Source organism: Hyla sarda, chromosome 9, assembly GCF_029499605.1.
Source record: "Hyla sarda isolate aHylSar1 chromosome 9, aHylSar1.hap1, whole genome shotgun sequence".
NCBI classification, from domain to species: Eukaryota; Metazoa; Chordata; class Amphibia; order Anura; family Hylidae; genus Hyla; species Hyla sarda.
Window position 1 is genome coordinate 414,906 of NC_079197.1, and position 20,152 is coordinate 435,057.

The 20,152-nt window shown below is 45.4% G+C and overlaps 1 protein-coding gene across 4 annotated transcripts in view; it reads right to left on the reverse strand.

The window, feature by feature from the left end:
- Positions 1–20,152, reverse strand: part of SEC16A (SEC16 homolog A, endoplasmic reticulum export factor) — a 62,404-nt gene that overhangs the window by 14,394 nt on the left and 27,858 nt on the right. For 3 of the 4 annotated variants that reach the window (XM_056538331.1, XM_056538329.1, XM_056538328.1), the window contains exons 20-28: positions 18,133–18,360; positions 17,733–17,818; positions 16,769–16,816; positions 16,524–16,673; positions 16,172–16,249; positions 13,284–13,343; positions 13,062–13,182; positions 11,431–11,568; positions 10,996–11,087 (exon numbers count right to left, since the gene is read on the reverse strand). In XM_056538331.1, coding sequence (XP_056394306.1) covers positions 10,996–11,087; positions 11,431–11,568; positions 13,062–13,182; positions 13,284–13,343; positions 16,172–16,249; positions 16,524–16,673; positions 16,769–16,816; positions 17,733–17,818; positions 18,133–18,360 — 1,001 coding nt within the window. The remainder of the gene's footprint in view (positions 1–10,995; positions 11,088–11,430; positions 11,569–13,061; positions 13,183–13,283; positions 13,344–16,171; positions 16,250–16,523; positions 16,674–16,768; positions 16,817–17,732; positions 17,819–18,132; positions 18,361–20,152) is intronic. The other variant, XM_056538330.1, reaches the window with a different exon arrangement.

Consider the following 20,152-nt stretch of genomic DNA (forward strand, 5'->3'; position numbering starts at 1 on the left):
CATCCAGAGACCATTATATCCTCTATACAGGACCACCTACCAATACATCCATCAGAGACCATTATATCATCTATACAGGACCACCTACCAATACATCCATCAGAGACCATTATATCCTCTATACAGGACCACCTACCAATACATCCAGAGACCATTATATAATCTATACAGGACCACCTACCAATACATCCAGAGACCATTATATCCTCTATACAGGACCACCTACCAATACATCCAGAGACCATTATATAATCTATACAGGACCACCTACCAATACATCCAGAGACCATTATATCCTCTATACAGGACCACCTACCAATACATCCAGAGACCATTATATCACCTATACAGGACCACCTACCAATACATCCAGACACCATTATATCATCTATACAGGACCACCTACCAATACATCCAGAGACCATTATATCATATATACAGGACCACCTACCAATACATCCAGAGACCATTATATCATCTATACAGGACCACCTACCAATACATCCAGACACCATTATATCACCTATACAGGACCACCTACCAATACATCCAGAGACCATTATATCCTCTATACAGGACCACCTACCAATACATCCAGAGACCATTATATCATCTATACAGGACCACCTACCAATACATCCAGACACCATTATATCATCTATACAGGACCACCTACCAATACATCCATCAGACACCATTATATCATCTATACAGGACCACCTACCAATACATCCAGAGACCATTATATCATCTATACAGGACCACCTACCAATACATCCAGAGACCATTATATCCTCTATACAGGACCACCTACCAATACATCCATCAGAGACCATTATATCATCTATACAGGACCACCTACCAATACATCCAGAGACCATTATATCATCTATACAGGACCACCTACCAATACATCCATCAGACACTATTATATCATCTATACAGGACCACCTACCAATACATCCAGAGACCATTATATCCTCTATACAGGACCACCTACCAATACATCCAGAGACCATTATATCCTCTATACAGGACCACCTACCAATACATCCATCAGAGACCATTATATCATCTATACAGGACCACCTACCAATACATCCAGAGACCATTATATCCTCTATACAGGACCACCTACCAATACATCCATCAGAGACCATTATATCATCTATACAGGACCACCTACCAATACATCCAGAGACCATTATATCACCTATACAGGACCACCTACCAATACATCCAGAGACCATTATATCATCTATACAGGACCACCTACCAATACATCCAGAGACCATTATATCATCTATACAGGACCACCTACCAATACATCCAGAGACCATTATATCCTCTATACAGGACCACCTACCAATACATCCATCAGAGACCATTATATCATCTATACAGGACCACCTACCAATACATCCAGAGACCATTATATCATCTATACAGGACCACCTACCAATACATCCATCAGACACTATTATATCATCTATACAGGACCACCTACCAATACATCCAGAGACCATTATATCCTCTATACAGGACCACCTACCAATACATCCAGAGACCATTATATCCTCTATACAGGACCACCTACCAATACATCCATCAGAGACCATTATATCATCTATACAGGACCACCTACCAATACATCCAGAGACCATTATATCCTCTATACAGGACCACCTACCAATACATCCATCAGAGACCATTATATCATCTATACAGGACCACCTACCAATACATCCAGAGACCATTATATCACCTATACAGGACCACCTACCAATACATCCAGAGACCATTATATCATCTATACAGGACCACCTACCAATACATCCATCAGAGACCATTATATCCTCTATACAGGACCACCTACCAATACATCCAGACACCATTATATCACCTATACAGGACCACCTACCAATACATCCAGACACCATTATATCCTCTATACAGGACCACCTACCAATACATCCAGAGACCATTATATCATCTATACAGGACCACCTACCAATACATCCATCAGACACCATTATATCCTCTATACAGGACCACCTACCAATACATCCAGAGACCATTATATCATCTATACAGGACCACCTACCAATACATCCATCAGAGACCATTATATCATCTATACAGGACCACCTACCAATACATCCAGACACCATTATATCCTCTATACAGGACCACCTACCAATACATCCATCAGAGACCATTATATCCTCTATACAGGACCACCTACCAATACATCCAGAGACCATTATATCATCTATACAGGACCACCTACCAATACATCCAGAGACCATTATATGACCTATACAGGACCACCTACCAATACATCCAGACACCATTATATCCTCTATACAGGACCACCTACCAATACATCCAGACACCATTATATCCTCTATACAGGACCACCTACCAATACATCCAGACACCATTATATCATCTATACAGGACCACCTACCAATACATCCAGAGACCATTATATAATCTATACAGGACCACCTACCAATACATCCAGACACCATTATATCCTCTATACAGGACCACCTACCAATACATCCAGAGACCATTATATCCTCTATACAGGACCACCTACCAATACATCCAGAGACCATTATATCACCTTTACAGGACCACCTACCAATACATCCAGAGACCATTATATCCTCTATACAGGACCACCTACCAATACATCCAGAGACCATTATATCCTCTATACAGGACCACCTACCAATACATCCAGAGACCATTATATCACCTTTACAGGACCACCTACCAATACATCCAGAGACCATTATATCCTCTATACAGGACCACCTACCAATACATCCAGAGACCATTATATCCTCTATACAGGACCACCTACCAATACATCCAGAGACCATTATATCACCTATACAGGACCACCTACCAATACATCCAGAGACCATTATATCATCTATACAGGACCACCTACCAATACATCCAGAGACCATTATATCCTCTATACAGGACCACCTACCAATACATCCATCAGAGACCATTATATCATCTATACAGGACCACCTACCAATACATCCAGAGACCATTATATCCTCTATACAGGACCACCTACCAATACATCCAGAGACCATTATATCACCTATACAGGACCACCTACCAATACATCCATCAGAGACCATTATATCATCTATACAGGACCACCTACCAATACATCCAGAGACCATTATATCCTCTATACAGGACCACCTACCAATACATCCATCAGAGACCATTATATCATCTATACAGGACCACCTACCAATACATCCAGAGACCATTATATCCTCTATACAGGACCACCTACCAATACATCCAGAGACCATTATATAATCTATACAGGACCACCTACCAATACATCCAGAGACCATTATATCCTCTATACAGGACCACCTACCAATACATCCAGAGACCATTATATCCTCTATACAGGACCACCTACCAATACATCCAGAGACCATTATATCACCTATACAGGACCACCTACCAATACATCCAGACACCATTATATCCTCTATACAGGACCACCTACCAATACATCCAGAGACCATTATATCCTCTATACAGGACCACCTACCAATACATCCAGAGACCATTATATCATCTATACAGGACCACCTACCAATACATCCAGAGACCATTATATCATCTATACAGGACCACCTACCAATACATCCAGACACCATTATATCCCCTATACAGGACCACCTACCAATACATCCAGAGACCATTATATCCTCTATACAGGACCACCTACCAATACATCCAGAGACCATTATATCATCTATACAGGACCACCTACCAATACATCCAGACACCATTATATCATCTATACAGGACCACCTACCAATACATCCATCAGACACCATTATATCATCTATACAGGACCACCTACCAATACATCCAGAGACCATTATATCATCTATACAGGACCACCTACCAATACATCTAGAGACCATTATATCCTCTATACAGGACCACCTACCAATACATCCATCAGAGACCATTATATCATCTATACAGGACCACCTACCAATACATCCAGACACCATTATATCACCTATACAGGACCACCTACCAATACATCCATCAGACACTATTATATCATCTATACAGGACCACCTACCAATACATCCAGAGACCATTATATCCTCTATACAGGACCACCTACCAATACATCCAGAGACCATTATATCCTCTATACAGGACCACCTACCAATACATCCATCAGAGACCATTATATCATCTATACAGGACCACCTACCAATACATCCAGAGACCATTATATCACCTATACAGGACCACCTACCAATACATCCAGAGACCATTATATCATCTATACAGGACCACCTACCAATACATCCATCAGAGACCATTATATCCTCTATACAGGACCACCTACCAATACATCCAGACACCATTATATCACCTATACAGTACCACCTACCAATACATCCAGACACCATTATATCATCTATACAGGACCACCTACCAATACATCCAGACACCATTATATCCTCTATACAGGACCACCTACCAATACATCCAGACACCATTATATCATCTATACAGGACCACCTACCAATACATCCAGAGACCATTATATCACCTATACAGGACCACCTACCAATACATCCAGAGACCATTATATCCTCTATACAGGACCACCTACCAATACATCCAGACACCATTATATCCTCTATACAGGACCACCTACCAATACATCCATCAGAGACCATTATATCCTCTATACAGGACCACCTACCAATACATCCATCAGAGACCATTATATCCTCTATACAGGACCACCTACCAATACATCCAGAGACCATTATATCATCTATACAGGACCACCTACCAATACATCCATCAGAGACCATTATATCATCTATACAGGACCACCTACCAATACATCCAGACACCATTATATCATCTATACAGGACCACCTACCAATACATCCAGAGACCATTATATGACCTATACAGGACCACCTACCAATACATCCAGACACCATTATATCCTCTATACAGGACCACCTACCAATACATCCATCAGAGACCATTATATCCTCTATACAGGACCACCTACCAATACATCCAGAGACCATTATATCATCTATACAGGACCACCTACCAATACATCCATCAGACACCATTATATCACCTATACAGGACCACCTACCAATACATCCAGAGACCATTATATCACCTATACAGGACCACCTACCAATACATCCAGAGACCATTATATCCTCTATACAGGACCACCTACCAATACATCCATCAGAGACCATTATATAATCTATACAGGACCACCTACCAATACATCCATCAGAGACCATTATATCACCTATACAGGACCACCCTACCAATACATCCAGACACCATTATATAATCTATACAGGACCACCTACCAATACATCCATCAGAGACCATTATATCACCTATACAGGACCACCTACCAATACATCCAGACACCATTATATAATCTATACAGGACCACCTACCAATACATCCATCAGAGACCATTATATAATCTATACAGGACCACCTACCAATACATCCAGAGACCATTATATCCTCTATACAGGACCACCTACCAATACATCCATCAGAGACCATTATATCATCTATACAGGACCACCTACCAATACATCCAGAGACCATTATATCACCTATACAGGACCACCTACCAATACATCCATCAGAGACCATTATATCATCTATACAGGACCACCTACCAATACATCCAGAGACCATTATATCCTCTATACAGGACCACCTACCAATACATCCATCAGAGACCATTATATCATCTATACAGGACCACCTACCAATACATCCAGACACCATTATATAATCTATACAGGACCACCTACCAATACATCCATCAGAGACCATTATATCATCTATACAGGACCACCTACCAATACATCCAGACACCATTATATAATCTATACAGGACCACCTACCAATACATCCATCAGAGACCATTATATCCTCTATACAGGACCACCTACCAATACATCCATCAGAGACCATTATATAATCTATACAGGACCACCTACCAATACATCCAGAGACCATTATATAACCTATACAGGACCACCTACCAATACATCCAGAGACCATTATATCCTCTATACAGGACCACCTACCATTACATCCAGACACCATTATATCACCTATACAGGACCACCTACCAATACATCCAGAGACCATTATATCATCTATACAGGACCACCTACCAATACATCCATCAGAGACCATTATATCACCTATACAGGACCACCTACCAATACATCCAGACACCATTATATAATCTATACAGGACCACCTACCAATACATCCATCAGAGACCATTATATCACCTATACAGGACCACCTACCAATACATCCAGACACCATTATATAATCTATACAGGACCACCTACCAATACATCCATCAGAGACCATTATATCATCTATACAGGACCACCTACCAATACATCCAGAGACCATTATATCCTCTATACAGGACCACCTACCAATACATCCAGACACCATTATATCCTCTATACAGGACCACCTACCAATACATCCAGACACCATTATATCATCTATACAGGACCACCTACCAATACATCCATCAGACACCATTATATCATCTATACAGGACCACCTACCAATACATCCAGAGACCATTATATCCTCTATACAGGACCACCTACCAATACATCCATCAGAGACCATTATATCATCTATACAGGACCACCTACCAATACATCCAGACACCATTATATCACCTATACAGGACCACCTACCAATACATCCAGAGACCATTATATCATCTATACAGGACCACCTACCAATACATCCAGACACCATTATATCATCTATACAGGACCACCTACCAATACATCCAGACACCATTATATCATCTATACAGGACCACCTACCAATACATCCAGACACCATTATATCATCTATACAGGACCACCTACCAATACATCCAGAGACCATTATATCATCTATACAGGACCACCTACCAATACATCCATCAGACACCATTATATCATCTATACAGGACCACCTACCAATACATCCAGAGACCATTATATCATCTATACAGGACCACCTACCAATACATCCAGAGACCATTATATCGTCTATACAGGACCACCTACCAATACATCCAGACACCATTATATCCTCTATACAGGACCACCTACCAATACATCCAGACACCATTATATCCTCTATACAGGACCACCTACCAATACATCCAGAGACCATTATATCATCTATACAGGACCACCTACCAATACATCCAGACACCATTATATCATCTATACAGGACCACCTACCAATACATCCAGAGACCATTATATCACCTATACAGGACCACCCACCAATACATCCATCAGACCATTATATCATCTATACAGGACCACCCACCAATACATCCAGAGACCATTATATCACCTATACAGGACCACCTACCAATACATCCAGACACCATTATATCCTCTGTACAGGACCACCTACCAATACATCCATCAGAAACCATTATATCATCTATACAGGACCACCTACCAATACATCCATCAGAGACCATTATATCATCTATACAGGACCACCTACCAATACATCCATCAGAGACCATTATATCCTCTATACAGGACCACCTACCAATACATCCAGAGACCATTATATCATCTATACAGGACCACCTACCAATACATCCATCAGAGACCATTATATCATCTATACAGGACCACCTACCAATACATCCAGAGACCATTATATCATCTATACAGGACCACCTACCAATACATCCAGAGACCATTATATAATCTATACAGGACCACCTACCAATACATCCAGACACCATTATATCCTCTATACAGGACCACCTACCAATACATCCATCAGACACCATTATATCATCTATACAGGACCACCTACCAATACATCCAGAGACCATTATATCATCTATACAGGACCACCTACCAATACATCTAGAGACCATTATATCCTCTATACAGGACCACCTACCAATACATCCAGAGACCATTATATAACCTATACAGGACCACCTACCAATACATCCAGACACCATTATATCACCTATACAGGACCACCTACCAATACATCCATCAGAGACCATTATATCATCTATACAGGACCACCTACCAATACATCCAGAGACCATTATATCATCTATACAGGACCACCTACCAATACATCCAGAGACCATTATATCATCTATACAGGACCACCTACCAATACATCCAGAGACCATTATATCCTCTATACTGGACCACCTACCAATACATCCAGAGACCATTATATCATCTATACAGGACCACCTACCAATACATCCATCAGAGACCATTATATCATCTATACAGGACCACCTACCAATACATCCATCAGACACCATTATCATCTATACAGGACCACCTACCAATACATCCATCAGAGACCATTATATCATCTATACAGGACCACCTACCAATACATCCAGAGACCATTATATCATCTATACAGGACCACCTACCAATACATCCAGACACCATTATATCCTCTATACAGGACCACCTACCAATACATCCATCAGAGACCATTATATCATCTATACAGGACCACCTACCAATACATCCAGAGACCATTATATAATCTATACAGGACCACCTACCAATACATCCAGAGACCATTATATCATCTATACAGGACCACCTACCAATACATCCAGAGACCATTATATCCTCTATACAGGACCACCTACCAATACATCCATCAGACCATTATATCATCTATACAGGACCACCTACCAATACATCCAGACACCATTATATCATCTATACAGGACCACCTACCAATACATCCAGACACCATTATATCATCTATACAGGACCACCTACCAATACATCCATCAGAGACCATTATATCATCTATACAGGACCACCTACCAATACATCCAGAGACCATTATATAATCTATACAGGACCACCTACCAATACATCCAGAGACCATTATATCATCTATACAGGACCACCTACCAATACATCCATCAGACACCATTATATCATCTATACAGGACCACCTACCAATACATCCAGACACCATTATATCCTCTATACAGGACCACCTACCAATACATCCATCAGAGACCATTATATCACCTATACAGGACCACCTACCAATACATCCATCAGAGACCATTATATCATCTATACAGGACCACCTACCAATACATCCATCAGACACCATTATATCATCTATACAGGACCACCTACCAATACATCCAGACACCATTATATCCTCTATACAGGACCACCTACCAATACATCCAGAGACCATTATATCATCTATACAGGACCACCTACCAATACATCCAGACACCATTATATCCTCTATACAGGACCACCTACCAATACATCCATCAGAGACCATTATATCATCTATACAGGACCACCTACCAATACATCCAGAGACCATTATATCCTCTATACAGGACCACCTACCAATACATCCAGACACCATTATATCCTCTATACAGGACCACCTACCAATACATCCATCAGAGACCATTATATCATCTATACAGGACCACCTACCAATACATCCATCAGAGACCATTATATCACCTATACAGGACCACCTACCAATACATCCAGAGACCATTATATCCTCTATACAGGACCACCTACCAATACATCCAGACACCATTATATCCTCTATACAGGACCACCTACCAATACATCCATCAGACACCATTATATCATCTATACAGGACCACCTACCAATACATCCAGAGACCATTATATCATCTATACAGGACCACCTACCAATACATCCAGAGACCATTATATCATCTATACAGGACCACCTACCAATACATCCAGAGACCATTATATCCTCTATACAGGACCACCTACCAATACATCCAGACACCATTATATCCTCTATACAGGACCACCTACCAATACATCCATCAGAGACCATTATATCATCTATACAGGACCACCTACCAATACATCCAGAGACCATTATATCCTCTATACAGGACCACCTACCAATACATCCAGACACCATTATATCATCTATACAGGACCACCTACCAATACATCCATCAGAGACCATTATATCATCTATACAGGACCACCTACCAATACATCCAGAGACCATTATATAATCTATACAGGACCACCTACCAATACATCCAGAGACCATTATATCATCTATACAGGACCACCTACCAATACATCCATCAGACCATTATATCATCTATACAGGACCACCTACCAATACATCCATCAGACACCATTATATCCTCTATACAGGACCACCTACCAATACATCCAGACACCATTATATCATCTATACAGGACCACCTACCAATACATCCATCAGACCATTATTTCATCTATACAGGACCACCTACCAATACATCCAGAGACCATTATATCACCTATACAGGACCACCTACCAATACATCCATCAGAGACCATTATATCATCTATACAGGACCACCTACCAATACATCCAGACACCATTATATCCTCTATACAGGACCACCTACCATTACATCCAGAGACCATTATATCACCTATACAGGACCACCTACCAATACATCCATCAGAGACCATTATATCATCTATACAGGACCACCTACCAATACATCCAGACACCATTATATCCTCTATACAGGACCACCTACCATTACATCCAGAGACCATTATATCGCCTATACAGGACCACCTACCAATACAACCATCAGAGACCATTATATCATCTATACAGGACCACCTACCAATACATCCAGAGACCATTATATCATCTATACAGGACCACCTACCAATACATCCAGAGACCATTATATCATCTATACAGGACCACCTACCAATACAACCATCAGAGACCATTATATCATCTATACAGGACCACCTACCAATACATCCATCAGAGGACATAGTGTCTCACCTGGGTCTGTGCGGTGCCGTCCATACTAGGTTGTTCAGACTGTTGCGCCATTTCTGCCTCTGAACCTACAGGCGGCTGGGACTCTTCGGGGACTGCCAGAAAAAAATAAAGCAAAACAAAGAATTAAATATAAATGTCCTTCAACGCATGGAAAAACTACAACTCCCAGCAAGGCCTAAAGTTTAATCCCATTGTGGCTGTCAGGGCATGCTGGCAGTAGTAGTTCTGTTGCAGCTGGACAGTCACAGGTATGACATCACTATAAAATACTCCAAGACATGAAAACCCTTTGTATGAAAGAATCCGACCCTATGACTCAATGATGCAATTTATAAAAATCCACCCCTCCGGGGGGACAAACTGTCACATGACCGACGGCACATAGGAGGGACCGACGGCACATAGGAGGGACCTGACATGAACAGCACCACAGACCTGCGTTAGGGACAAAGAGATTTGTCAGGATCGGCATTGGGGCCAAGGGAGCAAACAGATCGGCTGGTGGCGGCACAGAGTTTGTAGTTTTATTGCCCCCCGGGTTTAACACATCCACATAGCGGGCGCGGGCTCCTCCTGGAAGAAGGGACAAGAAGAAGGGAGTGCATTTAACGTATTACAGTAAAGAGTCAGACGTGCCCCCTGATTACAGTAAAGAGTCAGACGTGCCCCCTGATTACAGTAAAGAGTCAGACGTGCCCCCTGATTACAGTAAAGAGTCAGACGTGCCCCCTGATTACAGTAAAGAGTCAGACGTGCCCCCTGATTACAGTAAAGAGTCAGACGTGCCCCCTGATTACAGTAAAGAGTCAGACGTGCCCCCTGATTACAGTAAAGAGTCAGACGTGCCCCCTGATTACAGTAAAGAGTCAGACGTGCCCCCTGATTACAGTAAAGAGTCAGACGTGCCCCCTGATTACAGTAAAGAGTCAGACGTGCCCCCTGATTACAGTAAAGAGTCAGACGTGCCCCCTGATTACAGTAAAGAGTCAGACGTGCCCCCTGATTACAGTAAAGAGTCAGACGTGTCCCCTGATTACAGTAAAGAGTCAGACGTGTCCCCTGATTACAGTAAAGAGTCAGACGTGTCCCCTGATTACAGTAAAGAGTCAGACGTGTCCCCTGATTACAGTAAAGAGTCAGACGTGTCCCCTGATTACAGTAAAGAGTCAGACGTGTCCCCTGATTACAGTAAAGAGTCAGACGTGTCCCCTGATTACAGTAAAGAGTCAGACGTGTCCCCTGATTACAGTAAAGAGTCAGACGTGTCCCCTGATTACAGTAAAGAGTCAGACGTGTCCCCTGATTACAGTAAAGAGTCAGACGTGTCCCCTGATTACAGTAAAGAGTCAGACGTGTCCCCTGATTACAGTAAAGAGTCAGACGTGTCCCCTGATTACAGTAAAGAGTCAGACGTGTCCCCTGATTACAGTAGAGTCAGACGTGTCCCCTGATTACAGTAAAGAGTCAGACGTGTCCCCGTGATTACAGTAAAGAGTCAGACGTGTCCCCGTGATTACAGTAAAGAGTCAGACGTGTCCCCGTGATTACAGTAAAGAGTCAGACGTGTCCCCGTGTTTACAGTAAAGTCAGACGTGTCCCCGTGATTACAGTAAAGAGTCAGACGTGTCCCCGTGTTTACAGTAAAGAGTCAGACGTGTCCCCGTGTTTACAGTAAAGAGTCAGACGTGTCCCCGTGATTACAGTAAAGAGTCAGACGTGTCCCCGTGTTTACAGTAAAGAGTCAGACGTGTCCCCGTGATTACAGTAAAGAGTCAGACGTGTCCCCGTGATTACAGTAAAGAGTCAGACGTGTCCCCGTGATTACAGTAAAGAGTCAGACGTGTCCCCGTGATTACAGTAAAGAGTCAGACGTGTCCCCTGATTACAGTAAAGAGTCAGACGTGTCCCCGTGATTACAGTAAAGAGTCAGACGTGTCCCCGTGATTACAGTAAAGAGTCAGACGTGTCCCCGTGATTACAGTAAAGAGTCAGACGTGTCCCCTGATTACAGTAAAGAGTCAGACATGTCTATGTGCACGACAGCTCCTATGGCTCATTCACTTTACCTGCTTTAATGGAGAAAACATTAACTGAAGGATTGGGGGGCGCAAAGGGTGCCCCGGGCCCTACAGGAGCGGCCAGAGGTCTCTTGGGCATGCTGGATGGAGGCGGCGGTAGGGGTTTGTTCTGGAAAACACAATATTACACAGAATTAGAGTAAAAAGATTCTTTGTCCTTATAGATGAGAGCGCGGTCCTCAGACTCCACCGCCACAGCTGGAAACTCACATCCTCCCCCTCCGGCTCATCCTGGTTAATCCATCGCTGTCTGGTCTCATCCCACACAATCTGCAACAAGAACAAGAATCAGCAATGGCTGCACGATGCCAGGCGTGTCACACCCCCCCCCCCCCCCCCCCCCCGAGTGCCAGGCGTGTCACCTCCCCGATGCCAGGCGTGTCACACCCCACACCCCCCCGGATGCCAGGCGTGTCACCTGCCCCGATGCCAGGCGTGTCACACCCCTCCCCCGGATGCCAGGCGTGTCACAACCCCCCCCCGGGATGCCAGGCGTGTCACACACACTCACTGTCAGGAGGCAATAGATAGAAGAAATAAGTGCTTAAAAAAATAAAAATAAAGCTGCAATGCAAAAACACTAATAAAGCAGATGAGCTGTTCCAGTGCGGTTCTGCTCAACCTATTTATACAATGTCCGTGTTCACAGCAGATACTGATCAAACCGGAGTACAATGTCACAGCAGATACTGATCAAACCGGAGTACAATGTCACAGCAGATACTGATCAAACCGGAGTACAATGTCACAGCAGCAGGGACTGGGCCTGTACTGGGGACATAGTGGTCAGCAGCTTACCCAGTAAAATGAGTCGACTGGACACCATCATCCAGTCACTGCTGCACATTTGAAAAAATATATAATTTTTATTTTATTTTTTTAAATAATAAAGAATTGAAAGTTTAGAGGGCTAAAAAACTTTAAAGACCATGTTCCCATGTGTCAGATCCACCCTGGACTTTTTGGGGTGGATTAGGACAGAAAACAGTCTACCCTGATTAACAATCCACATCTTAAGCAAGTGAATGGGGTTTTATCTAACTCTGTTCACACACATCAGAAATGTTGTGCGGGGATTGTGTGTGAACAAACAAGTGGCGCCACATTTACTACAGATCCTCCGCTGCACTGCAGACAATGAGGCTGATCATCTGTGTGTGGATCCACAAAGCGTGGCAGAAATCCAAGGGTGAACACATCCCTAAAGTGTGCGGAGCAGAGACCCAGCTGGACAGAGCACAGGGGGCAGAGTACAGGCCGCTCAGAGACCCAGCTGGACAGAGCACAGGCCGCTCAGAGACCCAGCTGAACAGAGCACAGGGGGCCGAGTACAGGCCGCTCAGAGACCCAGCTGGACAGAGCACAGGCCGCTCAGAGACCCAGCTGAACAGAGCACAGGGGGCCGAGTACAGGCCGCTCAGAGACCCAGCTGGACAGAGCACAGGGGGCCGAGTACAGGCCGCTCAGAGACCCAGCCGGACAGAGCACAGGCCCGCTCAGAGACCCAGCTGAACAGAGCACAGGGGGCCCGAGTACAGGCCGCTCAGAGACCCAGCTGGACAGAGCACAGGCCCGCTCAGAGACCCAGCCGGACAGAGCACAGGGGGCCGAGTACAGGCCGCTCAGAGACCCAGCTGGACAGAGCACAGGCCGCTCAGAGACCCAGCTGAACAGAGCACAGGGGGCCGAGTACAGGCCGCTCAGAGACCCAGCTGGACAGAGCACAGGGGGCCGAGTACAGGCCGCTCAGAGACCCAGCCGGACAGAGCACAGGGGGCCGAGTACAGGCCGCTCAGAGACCCAGCCGGACAGAGCACAGGGGGCCGAGTACAGGCCGCTCAGAGACCCAGCCGGACAGAGCACAGGGGGCAGAGTACAGGCCGCTCAGAGACCCAGCCGGACAGAGCACAGGGGGCCAGAGTACAGGCCGCTCAGAGACCCAGCCGGACAGAGCACAGGGGGCCGAGTACAGGCCGCTCAGAGACCCAGCCGGACAGAGCACAGGAGACCGAGTACAGGCCGCTCAGAGACCCAGCCGGACAGAGCACAGGGGGCAGAGTACAGGCCGCTCAGAGACCCAGCCGGACAGAGCATAGGTGGCCGAGTACAGGCCGCTCAGAGACCCAGCCGGACAGAGCACAGGGGGCCGAGTACAGGCCGCTCAGAGACCCAGCCGGACAGAGCACAGGGGGCCGAGTACAGGCCGCTCAGAGACCCAGCTGGACAGAGCACAGGGGGCCGAGTACAGGCCGCTCAGCGACCCAGCTGGACAGAGCACAGGGGGCAGAGTACAGGCCGCTCAGAGACCCAGCTGGACAGAGCACAGGGGGCCGAGTACAGGCCGCTCAGAGACCCAGCTGGACAGAGCACAGGGGGCCGAGTACAGGCCGCTCAGAGACCCAGCTGGACAGAGCACAGGGGGCCGAGTAGAGGCCGCTCAGAGACCCAGCTGGACAGAGCACAGGGGGCCGAGTACAGGCTGCTCAGAGATGCAGCTGGACAGAGCACAGGGGGCCGAGTACAGGCCGCTCAGAGACCCAGCTGGACAGAGCACAGGGGGCCGAGTACAGGCCGCTCAGAGACCCAGCTGGACAGAGCACAGGGGGCCGAGTACAGGCCGCTCAGAGATGCAGCTGGACAGAGCACAGGGGGCAGAGTACAGGCCGCTCAGAGATGCAGCTGGACAGAGCATAGGGGGCAGAGTACAGGCCGCTCAGAGACTCAGCTGGACAGAGCACAGGGGGCAGAGTACAGGCTGCTCAGATGCAGCTGGACAGAGCACAGGGGGCAGAGTACAGGCCGCTCAGAGATGCAGCTGGACAGAGCACAGGGGGCAGAGTACAGGCCGCTCAGAGATGCAGCTGGACAGAGCACAGGGGGCAGAGTACAGGCCGCTCAGAGATGCAGCTGGACAGAGCACAGGGGGCAGAGTACAGGCCGCTCAGAGATGCAGCTGGACAGAGCACAGGGGGCAGAGTACAGGCCGCTCAGAGATGCAGCTGGACAGAGCACAGGGGGCAGAGTACAGGCCGCTCAGAGATGCAGCTGGACAGAGCACAGGGGGCAGAGTACAGGCCGCTCAGAGCCATCGTCCTTACAGATTTATTCCTGTCATCTGGTAAGTGAGCTTCGTTCTTCCCTTTCCTCGTCAGCCAGCCAAACCAACTTCTCCCGCTCTACAAAATGGTGTAAAGAGAGACAAGTATAAGGACTGGATGCTGAGCCACCGGCCACGTACAACACAGAGGGGTCACTACAGAGACTCCATGATGTTACATTCAGCCATATTATTGTACAAAGACAACGGCCACAGAGGAAATCACATTTACCTGGGAGTGAATCACTGTATGGGTCATTGTCTATGCACAAGGTTTATCTAAGTGACAGCACCTTCCCGGTATGGGGAGAACTCCCATATATTTACACCCAGATTCAGAAGGACCCACTTACCCCATGTGCAGCATTGGACTTTGGTTCTTTCTTGGGTTCTGTCTTCTTTACTTCAGGGATAGGAGGAGGTGACGGCTGCATACCGACAGAGCTCCGCCTGGTGGAACCAATTGAGTGGGTGGAGGACTCTGAGGTGGTCCGGGTCCGTCTCTGCCCATAAGGATAGATAATGTCAGTGATGAGGAGGGGGTCCGCTCTATAACAGAGGGTAAACCTCCATAGAATATAGAACAAAAGTGTCTTACCATATGAGAGGATGACTGAGACACCGTCCTGGACCTGTGCCCTGGAGCCTAAGAGAACAGAAATGGTTAATAGTCACCAACTGCAGAATAAAGTGTACCTGTCCATTTAATGTCAAAACTTTTGATTGGTAGAGACCCCGACCAATCAGGAGAACAAGCAGGCATCAGCGTGCGGTAAAATGCTTTACTTCCCAGCTCAGAGATCTTTGTCTCAATGTCCCATAGTCCAGTGTTTCCCAACCAATGGGGGAGATTTATCAAAGGATTCAGAATGGTTTTCCTGTCTAAATTTGTCGCAGTCTAAATATGTGCGACTTTTCTGCGACTTTTGCTTTTGAGGATTTTTAGAACATGATGCATTCTGGTCTATTTTAGACATTGGTGCTGAATTTATCAAAAGAGACTTTTCAGTGACAAGTCGCATTGGCTGAAAGTCCAGAAATGTCAGACGGTGCTGGAGCGGGATTATATACAGTATAAAGCGTAGATCCCGAAGTCTGTGCGCAGAATTTATCAAGAGCCGCGCGAGTTTTCATAAATTAGACGCACAATGGACCGGACTAACGCTCTGTAGTTTGGTCTATATTGATGCAGGAAATAGACAACTTTGATAAATCTCCCCCAATGTGCCTACAGCCAACGGCTGTCCGGGCATGCTGGGAGTTGTAGTTTTGCTACAGCTGGAGGCACCCTGGTTGGGAAACACTGCCATAGAGCTCAACTGATCAAGACTTTTGGTGTCACAGCCCCATATAAACCCCGAGCTGTACATGTTTGCTCACACACCGCAGACCGGATGCGGACATTTTTGCTCCTGTTCTATTCACACACATGGAACAGAAATCCCCAGGATCCGGCAAAAATCCCCTTTATGTTCAAGCACCGAAAGAGGCAGAAAATATCAAATTCTGCACAGGAATATTTATATACATTTTTATTCAATGCTAAGAGAAGAGATACGAACCATCTTCGCCATTTCACCATAGAAGTCAAAGCCAGTGTCGTGGAAGGTGGTTTTTGTGGGGGAGTTTGTTGGGGGTCTCTGCAGAGCTGAAGAGAGATAAAGACAATGAATAACACTGAGTGAGCAGGACAGGCGGCCATGACAGAACTGCCTACCCCGATCCCATGCTGTCATACACTGCCATCTACAGGTAATATAGGAGTCCTACATGGCGTGCAGTAATGAGCATGAATAATATTTACAATAGGAGCCATGTGACACTATTGTCGAATTTAATTATTAAGTAATAAAAATACACACAAATGTCGCTGCCAGTAACCCTAGTGCTTGCTGCGGTGTCTGGCAGCTTCCTCCCAGATATCACAGTAAGGTGTAACATGGCTGTCGCTAGTGAACTCACCTGGATCCGGGCTCCATTGCTCTAGAGATTCTGCAGGCTGAGGACTCTGTGCAGACTCCATGGGAGCGGGGGGATACGTGGGCACCTGTTCACTGCTGACAGGCACAAACCCTTGCCCGGGTAACGGAGGTGCTAGCATGGGTGAGGGTGCGTATATCTGGGGTGGCACAGAGCTTGGTGGCTCGCTGACTGGAGGAGGCTGATAAAAAGTGGCAGTATTATCAGGGCCTAGAAGAGAAAGAAACCTTGTGACCGACTGCGACATATACAAGACCACACGAACAATGACCTGGAAAAAAGCGCATGGTGAACGGTTCACGGGTGAGAAGGCGGGATACAACCAATGTCCTCAGGATGGACCCGGGAGCCTGCCATCATGCCCGTCACCTCTCAGCTACTCCCGTCATACCCGTCACCTCTCAGCTACTCCCATCATGCCCGTCACCTCTCAGCTACTCCCATCATGCCCGTCACCTCTCAGCTACTCCCATCATGCCCGTCACCTCTCAGCTACTCCCATCATGCCCGTCACCTCTCAGCTACTCTCATCATGCCCGTCACCTCTCAGCTACTCCCCGTCATGCCCGTCACCTCTCAGCTACTCCCCGTCATGCCCGTCACCTCTCAGCTACTCCCCGTCATGCCCGTCACCTCTCAGCTACTCCCATCATGCCCGTCACCTCTCAGCTACTCCCCGTCATGCCCGTCACCTCTCAGCTACTCCCATCATGCCCGTCACCTCTCAGCTACTCCCCGTCATGCCCGTCACCTCTCAGCTACTCCCATCATGCCCGTCACCTCTCAGCTACTCCCATCATGCCCGTCACCTCTCAGCTACTCCCCGTCATGCCCGTCACCTCTCAGCTACTCCCATCATGCCCGTCACCTCTCAGCTACTCCCATCATGCCAGTCACCTCTCAGCTACTCCCGTCATGCCCGTCACCTCTCAGCTACTCCCATCATGCCAGTCACCTCTCAGCTACTCCAGTCATGCCCGTCACCTCTCAGCTACTCCCATCATTTCACATCTGTCCTCACACCAGGCAAGTGTCCTAATCACATGGGCACGTGGGCAACCTCACCAGGGGCAGAGCTGGAAATGCTAACGTTCGCTTCCTAAGCCATACCACATACTAGACACTGAGAACCCAATGGACTCCACTGACTTTAACCCCTTAAGGACCAAGCCCATTTTCCACTTTAAGGACCAGCCCAATTGTATTTATGCGTTTTCGTTTTTTCCTCCTCGCCTTCTAAAATCCATAACTCCTTTATATTTCCATCTACAGACCCATATAGAGGCTTGTTTTTTGCGTGACCAATTGTACTTTGTAATGAAACCTCTCATTTTACCATAAAATGTACGGCAGACCCTAAAAAAGTATTTTTAGGGAGGAAATTTAAATGAAAACAACAATTTTGCACATTGGAGGATTTCGTTTTCACACTGTACAATTTACGGTAAAAATAACGTGATCTTTATTCTGTGCGTCAATACGATTAAACTGATACTGATGGCTAGATACTTTTATATTTTGTACCGCAACAAAAAAATAAAATAAAATTAAATAAATTAAACAAAAATAAAAAATGCGAAAACTTTTTGTACAAAAATCAGTAATCGCCCTATTTTGACCACCTATAACTTTCATTTTTCCGTATATAGGGCGGTATGAGGGCTCGTTTTTTGCGCCGTCATCTGTACTTTATTGCATATATAAAATTTAGATCATTTTATTTTTTGGGGGAATAAAAACAGCAGCATTTTTGTACATATTTTTTAGGTTTACGCCGTTCACCGTACGGGATCATTAACATTATATTTTGATAGTTCGGACATTTATGCATGCGGCGATACCAAATAGGTTTATAAAAAAAAATGTTTTACGCTTTTTGGGGGTAAAATGGGAAAAACTGACAATTTTCATTTTTATTGGGAGAGGGGATTTTTCACTTTTTATTTTTAAAAATGTTTCAACTTTTTTTATTTCATTTATTTATTTATTTTATTTTATTTTT